Raw genomic sequence first — 14,181 nt, 5'->3', positions numbered from 1 at the left:
TAAAAATAAATAAAATAAAATGTTAATCTGTTCATGAGCTGCAAAAGTGTGTGAAAAGGTGCTGAAAACTTAAGAAATTAAAATTTTAAGTGTTAAACTATTTTTGGGGGGGGGGTTGGGTCACACCTGGCAGCACTCAGGTGTTACTCCTGGCTCTATGCTTAGAAATCGCTCCTGGCAGGCTCAGGGGACCATATGGGACTGCCAGGATACGAACCACGACCTTCTGCATGCAAGGTACTGACTCTATGCTCAGAAATCACTCCTGGCAGGCTTAAGGGACCATATGGGATGCCGGGATTCGAACCACCATCTTTCTGCATACAAGACAAACACCTTATCTTCATGCTATCTCTCTGGCCCCTCCAGTGTTAAACTTTTATAAGACTTAATACTAGTTGTCGCAATCAAAGCGGAGGTTAATAAACAGGGAAAACACAAGACATGAAATTTTCTTGCCTAAAAATATAACACTACTAAGTTTTATAAACTTCCAAAGAGTTTTATACAAAATAAAGGACAGAGTGGAAGAATTTGTTTTAACTCTTTTTTTTTTCTTTTTTTTTGTTTGTTTGTTTTTGGGTTACACCCGGCTGTGCTCAGGGATTACTCCTGGCTGTCTGCTCAGAAATAGCTCCTGGCAGGCACGGGGACCATATGGGACACCGGGATTCGAACCAACCACCTTTGGTTCTGGATCGGCTGCTTGCAAGGCAAACACCACTGTGCTATCTCTCCGGGCCCTGTTTTTACTCTTTTAAGACATTCCCTAACAGGCAACAGGAAAAATGAAAAGGCAAATTCACAACTTTCTCCATTCTTGATATACAACTGGTTCTCAGACTTACATGTTTAATTAAGCATACCACTGTAATTTATTAAGATATCTAGACCCTCAATTAAAATTTTAATTCAACAAGCCAACCTCTTTAACAATACATTTCTATTTGTTTCATTGGCTGTATTTTTCTTTTTCTTGGACCACACTGGAAGGGTGCAAGGGATAGCTCCAGGCTCTGTGCTCATGGATTGCTCCTGGCAATGCATGGTGGACCATATGCCATATCAGGAATTGAACTAGGATCAGCTGCACGCAAGATGCCTTAAGCTTTGTATCTCTCTGGCCCAAGAATCACATTTTCCTTAAGACACTGGACATTGCTAAATATAAAATATTAGAAAAAGATGTATTTAATTCTTGACAGCTATTTGGTAAGTTGTATAAAATCTCTCTAATGCCAGAATCAGGATCATGTAACATATGAACCACTTAAATTGAGAAAAAATACATTAGTTTTTTAGGAAGAGTTTGCTTTTAAAAAGCAGAAGAAAAGAAGACTGAGAAAGTAGTTCTCAACAGTCTCTCTGAGCACAAATCGAATATGATGAAGATATGTGCTGACCCCTGTCACAATGCACGTAAAAAGGGGGTTCAGGGGAGAAAAAGGACATGTAGAAATGAAGGAGAAAAGTTTCATTCTATTTCTTTACTAATTTATATTATTGCTAGTTTCCCTTCAGATGTTATAAACAGCTTTTTTTCCTTTACAAAGTTTAGAATGCTTTAATCTCATTACTCTTTAGTCTAAGCTATTTAAGAGAATTTAGAAATATTTCTTAAATAGTTTCCCTTCTTCATTACTTTAATAAATTTAGTTTATGCAGAATTCTCCTGATTTAGAAATATTACTTTAAATACATACAGATGTATGTATTTATTTAAATACATAATTTAAAATACAGATTATAGTAACCACTTAGATGAGATGATCTAGATCATTTTTGCCTTGGTGGAGGGTACATAAATTACATGTAAAATTAAAATCTTTTAAGTGAAGCCTTTAAAATTAAACTTACAAAGTCAAGGGGAGGGGCCGGAGCCTTGGTATAGTGGGCAGAGTGCTTGCCTTGCACACAGCTGACCCACGTCTTTGAGCCCACCAGGAGTGATTCCTGAGTGCAGAGCCAGGAGTAGCCCCTGAGTACCAAAGGATGTGACCCAAAACCAAACCAAACTAAACCAAACTGAATAAAGTCAAGCCAAGGCAAACCAAGCCAAAACTCCACCTCCAAGGGAACAAAGCTAAGGGGAAAATTTAAATATCAAATACTTCAACTCTCATGAGTGAAAACAGAGCTAACTCCTGGTGGAGGGAAAGAAAGTTTGCATCCACTGAATGAGTTAGTTGTTTATTACAATCATTTCCAAACCTAACTACACTTTAGAATTGCCTGAAGAACTTTAAAAAACAACAATAACAACAACAAATTCCTGACTTTATCCACTTAAATACCATTTCTGAGAATGGAAACTGTCAAATTAGGGGCTTACTAGAGAACTATTAGTCCGAGGAAAGCTATTTCAGAGGTAACCAAAGGGTCAATGATTTCCAGGGGAAAAATTTTCACCTGTATATCCCATTTATCACTAGAAATAGTTGATATGGGTTCAATCTCTGGCTTCACATATGGTCCCCTAAGAACCACCAGGAGTAATCCTCGAGTACAGAGCCAGGAGTAAGCTCTAAGCACAGCCAGATATGCCTCTCACACAGCTCACACATCCCAACACACACACAAATAAGAATTTATTGAGTGTTAAGATAGATGATATAAAGACTGAAAGCAGGCACTTGCATGAGGTAGACCCGATTAACTCTAGCCACCACATGGTCACTGAAGCATCACAGAGTATAGTCCCTGAACACACATGGATGTGGTCCAAAACAAAAGAACAAAAATTATTTACTTGGAGTCTGGAGAACAAATTACTCTGGGAAAGGAATAGTTTATACTAGGTCACCATAATTAGATGGCAACACATTAAAAATGCTTAAAAAATTCTTTAACTTTAAATCTCTGTACTGTCTAGCTTTAACTCATAGACAATTGGTCCTACCTTCAGATGTTACTGTTAAGTTCCTAATGAATAGGGAATGCTATGGACGTAGCAATTAAATTATTTGTTTGGAGGCCATTCCAGTTCTGTGCTTGGGTCACTCCTGGAGGGACTCAGGAGACCACAGGGATATAACTTGAGGAATCCCATGGAAAGCATATGCTCTAGAGCTTTTGAGACATCTCCCCTGCCCAAAACATAGGTTTAGACTTGAAATTTCAACCTGAGTTAGGAGATACAGGTACTATAATAGTCAGGAAGTAAATATGCAAGGCACAGATCTACTCTATTATACAAGAAACTCTGTGGTATTGGCTAGAAACTATCTTCAAAAGCCAGGCACAAATAATCACTACCCCTGGTTCTCAAATCCATTTTTTTTCTTCTTTGATTATACCTCTCTTATAGCCTCAGTCCACAAAGATCATTAAGATTGCTGTATATTGGGGCAAGAGTGGTGGCGCAAGCGGTAAGGCACCTGCCTTGCCTGCACTAGCTTAGGACAGACCGTGGTTCGATCCCCCAGTGTCTCATATGGTCCCCCAAGTCAGGAGCGATTTCTGAGCGATATAGCCAGGAGTAACCCCTGAGCATCACTGGGTGTGGCCCCAAACCCAAAAAAGATTGCTGTATATTTTCTAGAGTTTGAGCTCCTTCAGCCAAAAGCCCTGCCTCATCAGTCATCAGTATTCCTGAACATTATGGTGTTACTGTTGTGGAACATGCCTGCTGAATGAATGGAGAATGAATGAGTGAGTGACCACCACATGATTTCCTGACCTTAAAATGTGCATCCCAAATTTCAGGATCCACTCGTGGATTACTTTGCTTACCCATTTCTTCCTTTTCCTAAAACATTATTGCAAAAACTAATTTGGAGAAAATACTTTCAAGCTATAAGTTCTATGTAAACCATTCAATATTCATAAAGAAAAATAATAAGAATAATTGAGAGACAAACTTTACCTTCTTGAAATAGTTGTCTGGCATATGATGGCTCTCTGCCCTGAGGTTGGAAAAAGGCATAGATGCATTTTCTCACTAAATCTTCCCAGCCAGTTCTGCCAGCAGCTCGCAGGGAACTAGTATCAATGGAGATGATTTTACCTAAACAAAGAATCAAAGTTGATAAGTATGATACCCTCGATACAGATCATCCACTTTTCAAAACAACAACAATGAATATTCTGCTCCACTACCAAATGCTTAAAAGATAAAAAACATTTTTAAAAAGTGTGATGAATTAAACCTGGTAATGGAATACATCAAAAACATAAAATTACTTTAGTTTTGCAGTGTGTCATGTAATAGAAAATCATATTCTAAAATTTAAGCACTAGGTCTGTACCTCCATAATAGAGCACCTGCCTTACATGTATGAGTTCCTGAGTTTAATCCCCAACACACCCGAACAAAATAAAATAAAGTCATACCATAAAGAACTGAAGGTAATGAGGCTAATGTCTTGTTTTCAATATCTTGATCTCTATATAATGCTAGTGGCTGAACCACTTATTGGGAATAAATAAGATATATAATATATGATATATAATTTTGGCTTAATTTAATTTCCAGTAACCAAAGAGATACTAGATAGCAAGTCTCTTCTTTGACCTCATTTTGAAATGTAAGATTTGCATTAAAGATGAAATGAATAAAGGCAACAAAAGTCAAATTGGATAAAGATAAATAGGAATAGTAAGAATCATTAGGCTAGGGGCCAGAGTGATAGTACAGCAGGCAGAGTATTTGCCTTGCACATGGTGGTCCCAGGTTCAATCTTCGATATCCCATATGGTCCTGAGTCTGACAGAAGTGATTCCTGGGGCCGGAGAGATAGCATGGAGGTAAGGTGTTTGCCTTTCATGCAGGAGGTCATCAGTTCGAATCCCGGCGTCCCATATGGTCCCCCGTGCCTGCCAGGAGCAATTTCTGAGCGTGAAGCCAGGAATAACCCCTGAGCACTGCCGGGTGTGACCCAAAAACCACAAAAAAAAAAAAAAAAAAAAAAAAAAAAAAGAAGTGATTCCTGAGTGCAAAGCCGGTAGTTACCTTCAGTTTGTGGCCCCAAAACCAAAACCAAACCAAGCCAAAATAACAACAAAACAAAACAAAAAAATAACAAGAACAAAAAGAATTGCCAGGTAGACTTGCTCTTCAAGTCCAGGTTCTCCCTTAAGCACATATCTTGCTTCTCTCTGTAACTTTGCTTGCCTGTTCGACTCTGTAGAAGCCTGTGTTCAATCACATAATTATCTTGCCTCATATCTAAGTAAGTTTCAAAACAAAACTATCTTGCCTCACAGTGCTAGAAAAGGTATATTCAGATCATGTTTTATAGAATTGAGGGGTGATTTCCAATCCTTATGTCCTTGAACACATTTCCTGAGTGGCTATGGAAGAATTCAGTCAAGTTATTCTACATGTGCTAATTTATCTCCATTTATACTTTAGTAACATTGAATATTTAACTTTAAAAATATAAGACGAAAGAACACAACATAGGAATGTTAAATATTTTGAACTAGAAGTTTATTAAATATTCTAGAAAGATTTATAAACAATGGAGAAGCTAAAGAAATAAAGTGAAATTTCCACAAAAAATAAAATTTAGGAGAAATTATTTTTTAAATGTTGGTCTTAAACATGTAGTTGAGTTTATTTACATTTTAAAATTAGAGTGGTGGTTATATATCAAAATACAAATATGAAAAGAATAATACACAGAAAATTACCACATTTTCTGTGGTTATCAAAAATTACAGAAGAGAATACACAGTCAAATTATCAGCTCCTCAGATATGATGTAAGAGCTCTCCATTCATTTTTTTTCTCCTCCGTTCAGCTTTGCTGCATACGTATACCTTTTCAATCATAAACTGACCACATTCTGTAATTACAGCGTTGCTTTTTGTTTTACCCTGACCAATCTTACACAAAGTGGCAGGTGCTTTAAAGCATCAGTCCGAATGTGCTGAATAAATTTAAGAAAAAGTGAAAAAATAAAAGATAAGATACACTGAAACATAATATCAAAACCACCACAATTATAGAAACATTTATAGATATTTTATGTACATCACTAAATTTCTTTAATTTTCCATGATTATAAATAAGAATTTATAGCCAAAACTAATATAGATATGTAAATAGTTATAATGTAACTTTTATATATTTAGTACCTTGCCTCTGGCAATGTTTATAAACTCTAAAATAAACAAGATCACCACCAAAAGTATTGCTTTTAGATGAACAAGTGAAGAAACAAAGAATAAAAAATAGCAGATTTTATTCACAGTTAATTTTAGGACATAGCCATATTTCATACTGATGGAGCATTCTGAATGCCATGATTGATACCTGTAGTATCTTTTTTTTTTTTTACCTGTAGTATCTTGCTTGGTCATAAAGGACTCAACACCGGTGATGGCTGGAGGCCGAGGTAACCGCCGTGCAATACAAATCAAACATGACTGGAAATCTACCAAAGCAAGAAGTGGAAATTGAAGGAAAGAGAAGAGAAAATGATTCATATCTATCACTTGCCATAAAGGTTTTTTTTTTCTTCCTACAAAAATGCAAGTAACGGGGCCCGGAGAGATAGCACAGCGGCCTTTGCCTTGCAAGCAGCCGATGCAGGACCAAAGGTGGTTGGTTCAAATCCCGGTGTCCCATATGGTCCCCCGTGCCTGCCAGGAGCTTTCTGAGCAGACAGCCAGGAGTAACCCCTGAGTACTGCCGGGTGAGACCCAAAAACCAAAAACCAAAAAAAAAAAAAAAAAATGCAAGTAACAATTGAGGCATCACAATGATCTAATTGTTTAATATGAGAACTATCATTTCTGGCAACCAAAACGTTGGCAGCTCTAGGTAGAGACAGAACAAATCATCCCTTCTCATCGAATATTCTCACATAAACTAAAGGAGACTGATGTGGGCCAGAGAGATAACATGGAGGTAGGGTGTTTGCCTTGCATGCAGAAGGACAGTGGTTAGAATTCCAAAATCCCATATGGTCCCCTGAGCCTGCCAGAAGCGATTTCTTTTTTTTTTTTTTTTGGTTTTTGGGCCACACCCGGCGATGTTCAGGGGTTACTCCTGGCTGTCTGCTCAGAAATAGCTCCTGGCAGGCACGGGGGACCATATGGGACACCGGGATTCAAACCAACCACCTTTGGTCCTGGATCGGCTGCTTGCAAGGCAAACGCCGCTGTGCTATCTCTCCGGGCCCCGCCAGAAGCGATTTCTGAGTATAAAGCCAGAAGTAACCCCTGAGCACTACTGGGTGTGACCCCAAAACCGGAAAAAAAAAAAAAGAGAGAGAGAGACTGATGTATCTCAGTATACATGTGTGTGTGTGTGTGTGTGTGTGTGTGAGAAAACCAAAACCAGAAAAAAAAAAGACTGATGTATCTCAGTATACGTGTGTGTGTGTGTGTGTGTGTGTGTGTGTGTGTGTGTGTGTGTGTGTGTGAGAGAGAGAGAGAGAGAGAAAACCAAAACCGGAAAAAAGAGAGAGAGACTGATGTATGTGTGTGTGTGTGTGTGTGTGTGTGTGAAAACCAAAACCGGAAAAAAAAGAGAGAGAGAGACTGATGTGTCTCAGTATACGTGTGTGTGTGTGTGTGTGTGTGTGTCCATTTCTTACACTTAATGGCTAAAAAAAATCATTCCTGGGGCCAGAGTGAGAGCACAGTCGGTAGAGCATTTGCCTTGCGCAGGCCAACCCAGATTCAATTTCCAGCACCCATGTAGTTCCCCAAGAATGCCAGGAGTAACTCCTGAACATGGCTGGGTGTGGCAACAAAAACAAACAAGCAGACAAAATTATAACCACTGTCCAGATAATAAATACCATGAGAGAGAAAGAACTGAACTGTTCTGAAGCAGCATTATTTTGGTTTAAACAGAAGACTTAATGTTTTAAAGAGAGAGATACTTTGTTCAAAATTCCAGTTCTAATTTTGAGAGTGTGACACCAGCTATCACATGACTTGAATCTAAATACTCTAAGACAGACCCTCATGTGTACTGGGCAAATCCCCCAGAGGATTGTGGCATTCATTCACTCCCAGCTGTGACCTCCTACCTACGCAATCTTCCTGACATCAAACTAGCTTCTCATCTACTACCTTCCCCGGTTCTTACTTCAGCTTCTGATGTGAGGTGCTCTTAACTTAGTTCAGTCTAAGTTCACGTGGAAAACTCACTGAATGTCAATTTAACTAACTGCTTGTGGATAAAATGTTCATATTAGAGTTTTGGCTGTACTTTCATCTCTTCATAAGCTTTTGCCTTATAATTACCTTGTATGGCCTCAAACTTGCTAACTCTATTCTCCAATGTTCTCTACACTCTAAACTTGAAACTTTCTAAAAATCAGAGCTGTTCAACAGCCTGCTACATTTGGTACATTTCCAACTGGCAGCAGTTAGTTACAGCTCTTATTTCTAGGCAGCAAGTTGGTTCGAATTTGACATTTTATTAGGAATGCCAGCTTAAGATTCCGACTTTGGGAATGTTTAGAAAAAGGGTGATGCCACTTATTAGCAACTTTTTCTTAAATAGTAATAAATACCAAATTGAACAGCCACTATAACATATAGTAAAGTAGAAATATCTGAAGAGGCAGCATAGTAATCAATTACTGCCCTGTTCTGAAGCCATGGAAAAAGCAATCAAACATCTTAAAAACAAAAAGAGCCTTTTGTTTTACCTTCTCCATCCTCTTGAATGGATTTTGGCTGTGACACAGTGAAACATTGCATTACTTCATATCTCTGGCAAGCTACTTGGTTCTCCGTGCCTGGCTCATCTGGAGGGTGTATTAGCATCCTACAATTAAAGGTATGGCTATTTCGTCGTGTTGCTTCTTGAGGCCAAGGAACTCCACTAACTGCGAAAGAAAAATGCATATTTTTTTCAGTGAATAAGGTACAAACTCTGAAGACGTCTAAGATAAGTCACCTGTCTAACTATATACCCCGACTAAAAAACAAATTTCTTCCTATCTATTTATCTTATTTAGAAAATCTAAATAACAAATCAATTAGAAAATTGTGAAGTATCCAAGAAATCTTACAGGGCTCTCCCTTTTAAAGTTGAGGCCCTACAAATATCCTAATTTATTCTTTTTTGGCAGTACAGGAAACTGAACCCAGGGCCTAATGCACACAATAAATGATCCTTAATATTAAGTTTTCTTTTTTTTTTGTTGTTGTTTTTTTTGTTTTTGGGCTACACCCGGCGGTGCTCAGGGGTTACTCCTGGCTATCTGCTCAGAAATAGCTCCTGGCAGGCACGGGGACCATATGGGACACCGGGATTCGAACCAACCACCTTTGGTCCTGGATCGGCTGCTTGCAAGGCAAACGCCACTGTGCTATCTCTCTGGGCCCACTATTAAGTCTTTATCAAAGTTAAAGACAAAAGTTAAAAATAGTTTACTAGGGGCCGGAGAGATAGCATGGAGGTAAGGCGTTTGCCTTTCATGCAGAAGGTCATCGGTTCGAATCCCGGCGTCCCATATGGTCCCCTGTGCCTGCCAGGAGCAATTTCTGAGCATGGAGCCAGGAGTAACCCCTGAGCACTGCCGGGTGTGACCCAAAAAGCCACAAAAAAAAAAAAAAAAAAGTTTACTAGATCTTTTGCTCGGAATTTTGGGAAGCTAATTAACTTTTTCATTTGTTTCTAGATATTCCCTGGCAACGAGAGAATGACTGGAAAGCCACAAATCCACTATTATGCAAGAGGTTTTATGTGCTCATATACTTCTAGAAGAAAAGGATTAAAATATTTTTCCTTTTTAAAAAATGAATCGAGATTCTATAGAGACAATTTTTTAAGAACCCCTTTCTTCTAGCACTTTATTCTATTTCCGGTTTAGTGTTACCATGTCTTGAATATTGTGGGTAATCAATAAGTTATTGCACTGAAATGTTTAAATAGAAGAACATTAAATTTGATGATGGGAAGCGCTCTGTAGATTTCAGATAAGAGTAATCCTGGGAGGCTCCTGACTAGGTAGCTGCAGTGTGATGTCCTACTCATGGTGGCCAGCAGGTTTCCAAGGCTAATTTCTGACCATGCAGACATTAGCTGAACAAAGTGGGAGCCTTTTTAAAGATGTATTTTGTTTGGGGGCTATAGCTACTCCAGATTTGATGTGTGGGGTATCACTCCTGGTGGTAGTCAGGGGATCTGTGATACTGTGGAATAGGGGCTCTCAGCTCTACGCTAATTCTTTGGGCTACATCAACCATATTCTTTCTACCCTCCTTGCTTTTCTTTTGTTTGTTTTTAGGCCATGCCTGGTGATGCTGAGGTTACTCCTAATTCTAAACTTAAGCATCCTGGCGATGCTGAGGGAACCATATGGGATGCCCAGGATCAAACCTGAGTTGGCCTCATGCAAAGCAAATACCCCTGTACTATCATTCAAGCCCCTATTGTAGCTCCAATCCTCCATTAAATTCTTTTTTCTTATTAAATTCTTTTTTCTTAATAATCCAGAACTCTTGGGCTGGAGAGACCATATCGAATTCTGTATAAAGAGCTTACATGTAGTCCCCTATGCACTGTCAGGGGTGAATCCTGAGCAGAGCCAGAAGTAAACTCTGAACACAGATGGGGAAGGTCCTTTTCTCCACCCCTCAAATAACCCAAGCACACCCATCGGTGCTCAGGGATTACTCTGCTTCTGCACCCAGGAATCAATTCTGGTGGGCTTAGGAAACAATATGGAATGCTGAGGACCAAACCCAGGCCTGCTGCATGCAATGCAAGCCCCTTACTTGCTACACTAGCTCTTCCACACCTACTTTTTATATTTGTAAAAACCATTGTGCACTGAACTCCCAGGGGAATGTGTTCCAGTACTCAGGCTCCTTTCTATTAGTTTTTACCAAGTGTTCTCTGGATGGAGCAGACTAGCACTTCCTTTGAACCCAAGTATCTTTCTCTTTGTCTTCCTACTTTTCAAATTCCTGAGAGCTACTTCAGCTCTTAGAGTGCTTAATATGCCCAGTATAAACACTAGTTTCTCTTAGCTATTTCGTTTTAGTTTGTTGGGTTTTTTTTTTTTTTTTTGGTTCCAACTTGATGGTACTCAGGGTTTAGTTCTGGCTCTGTGCTTAAAAATCTCACCTGGCAGGGAACAGGGGACCAGGTAGGCTACACGGAAGGTAAGTGCCCTGACTGCTGTACTATTCTCTGGAGCCTCAGGTTAGTTCTCTTGGAATGAATGTTGCCCTTTTCTTGTTTACAGCATGCCAACAGCATACTGAATAGCACCACATTCATATGGTTTTGCCATGGGAACTTTTGTGGGGCATCTCTTTTGGCTGCATGCATGTTAAGGCAAACACCTTAAGCACTGTATTATTTTTCCAGCCCTAAAAGTACAGTTTTAGTTCTTCTATGAACAAGTATTATAGGTGAGGTTAGAAACCATTCCTGCCTCAACTTTAACAATAAAGGACTCCACTTTTGTTTGTTTGTATGTCTTGGGGCCACCCCCAGTGGTTCTCCAGACTAGTGCTCCAGGCTTTGTGATCAGGGACCATGTGCCGGGTACATTACAATCTGCAGCTCATACTCACTAGCATTCTGAGCTATCTCCCCAATACCAGGAGCCTAGTTATTTCTAAACCCACTGCCCCTTTAAAATTCTATAAACAAACAGAACTGTCAATTTATTGATCAACTTAATGAACCTAAGAGAAATAGGGTCTTCAGTTCTTCAGCTTCCATAAACACAGAGTTCTTCCAAAGGAGAAAGAGCCTTCTGTTCCACTGAGGGAACAGTGTGGAAAGTCGAGAGAGAGAGACTGGCAACATTTGTCAGGCTTTTTTGGTTTAGTGATAAAAGAACTTTCCCATGTTCTCCTTTAACATAAACACGAAAAAGCTGAGTAAAGGAAATAGAGGGGAAAGGATTGTACACATTCTAGGACTGAAAAACAACTACGAACATTTCTATAATCACGGTTCTTAAATAAATTATTTTTCTTTTTAAATAAAAAAGTTATTTTCAAAAAAGAAATAAAATTTTGAATACAAAAAGAAAATAGAGGACAGACCCCACCATTTTCTTCACTGAGGAAGAAAATAAGCCAACCCACCTTAGGCTCCATTAGCAGTGACCCACTCATCCAACCATACTTGAAATTCCCAAACTGATATCACTTACATCCCAAAGTATTAATTTGCCTGGGCATATGACTATATATATTTGCCTTCCACAAATCTAGCCATACTTTCTCCCCTCCCTCCTTTTCTGCTTTGAGCAGAGTTGTGATTAGAATATACATCTGTCTCTTTCTTGCATATAATAAAAACTGAAAATGGAACTGCAAGCAGAAGTTTCTTATGGCAAAGCAACTGCCTGCTCTGGCTCCCACTGCTGTCACCTAATGTGGCATAATCTCGAGGAAAAGATGAGAGGAATGTTCTGTCAGCTAACGAACTGATGCATTCCCTCTTCTGAGTCATATCTATGGCTGAAACTACATTTTCATGCATTAATACCATACACTCTAAATATAATAATGTACTCTATCGATACCATAGAGAGAAGCAACCAAGAGTTAGCATTCTCATTTTAGGGAGCCACACCAGCTGGACTCAGGGTTACTCCAGGCTTGTGTTCAGAAATTATACTGGGAGGTGCTTGGGAACCATATGGGATGCCAAGGATTGAACCCATGCACGAATCGCATCAAGGCAAATGCCTTCTCCATTATATTATGGCTCCATTCAAGTTAGCATTCTTTTAAAAAACACATTTTTTCTTACCAAGTGATTTTGGGAGCAGATTCTTAACAAACTCTGCATGATCGCCAACATGCAGAATGCTGTAGACACTTGTATTCATTAATTCCTCCTGATTGTAGCCTAAGTAGCTGGTCACATTTTCTGACACAAAAACAATTCTTCCTTCACAGTTCACAACGAAGAAAAATCCATCTAAGGCCTGTAAAGCCAAAAAAAAAAAAAGGGGGGGGGTGAAGAGGAAGATGATTAAGAGGTCAGGAGGTTAAAATATGAAAAAAAATAAATGCACATTTCTCTATTTAAAAAGGAAGTCAGAAATACATGTCAAATTAAAAATTAGTACTGAGTAGATTTAATAGTGCATATTCTCTTTGGAAGGAATAGGATTTTTAAGTAGTCTACAAACTAAAGTGTCAAGTAGACATGAATGCATAGCTCTCAACTCTCTTCCTTAGAAAGAACAACTATGATAACAGTTATGGTAACAGACGTAAAGAGTCAAACATTTCTTTTTTTTTGGTTTTTGGGTCACATCCAGCGATGCTCAGGGGTTACTTCTGGCTGTCTGCTCAGAAATAGCTCCTGGCAGGCACGGGGGACCATATGGGACACCAGGATTCGAACCAACCACCTTTGGTCCTGGATCGGCTGTTTGCAAGGCAAACGCCGCTGTGCTATCTCTCCGGGCCCAGAGTCAAACATTTCTAAACGTGGATATTTAGCCCCGCCCTCAAGGAACTTGTGGTATAGTGGTGAGAGACATGCACATAAAACGCCATCAATAAAGATGGATCAGAGACATACAGATAATGTTCTATGAGAACAAAGAATACTGAATGGGATTTTGGGTTGGAAAGAAAATGCAAAGAAAGGCTTCTAGGCCCAAGTCAAGTTAGAAATGGCACAAAAAGGAGGAAGGGAAGAGGAAGAACGGATAGAGATGGCAAGCAGTGTGGTACTTCAAGAACAGGTAAGCAATTTTCTTAACAGAAAATACATTAGAAGAGGTGGTGCCAGAGCAATAGCAAAGCGAATAGGGCATTTCCCTTGCACGTGACCCATCTGGGTTCGATCCCTGGCAACCCATATGGTCTCCCAAGCCTACCAAGAGTGATTTCTGAGCAAAGAGCAAGGAAAGAGTAATTTTTGAGCACAGCTGGGTGGGATCCAAATACAAAAAAAATAAAAAAATACATCTGAAGAGAAGCTGGAGAGATAGCATGGAGGTAGGGTGTTTTTGCCTTGCATGTAGAAGGACGGTGGTTTGAATCCCAGCATCAATTATGATTCACCTGAGCCTGCCAGGAGCTATTTCTTTTTTTTTTGGGGGGGGGGTGTCACACCCAGCAGCACTCAGGGTTACTCCTGGCTATATGTTTAGAAATTGCTCCTGGCAGGCACAGGAGACATATGGGACACCGGGATTTGAACCACCGTCCTTCTGCATGAAAGGCAAACGCCTTACCTCCATGCTATCTCTCCAGCCCCGCAGAAGCAATTTCTTTTTT

At 39.4% G+C, this 14,181-nt stretch overlaps 1 protein-coding gene across 1 annotated transcript in view; it reads right to left on the bottom strand.

Moving 5' to 3' along the window:
* The window catches only part of NCOA1 (nuclear receptor coactivator 1), a 131,042-nt gene that overhangs the window by 80,593 nt on the left and 36,268 nt on the right, over positions 1-14,181 (bottom strand). The window contains exons 5-8 of the mRNA XM_049784504.1: positions 12,695-12,872; positions 8,616-8,795; positions 6,285-6,380; positions 3,866-4,006 (exon numbers count right to left, since the gene is read on the bottom strand). Coding sequence (XP_049640461.1) covers positions 3,866-4,006; positions 6,285-6,380; positions 8,616-8,795; positions 12,695-12,872 — 595 coding nt within the window. The remainder of the gene's footprint in view (positions 1-3,865; positions 4,007-6,284; positions 6,381-8,615; positions 8,796-12,694; positions 12,873-14,181) is intronic.

This window comes from Suncus etruscus, chromosome 12 (assembly GCF_024139225.1).
Source record: "Suncus etruscus isolate mSunEtr1 chromosome 12, mSunEtr1.pri.cur, whole genome shotgun sequence".
In the NCBI taxonomy this organism is placed as follows: domain Eukaryota; kingdom Metazoa; phylum Chordata; class Mammalia; order Eulipotyphla; family Soricidae; genus Suncus; species Suncus etruscus.
This window is presented reverse-complemented; position numbering and strand designations above follow the sequence as displayed.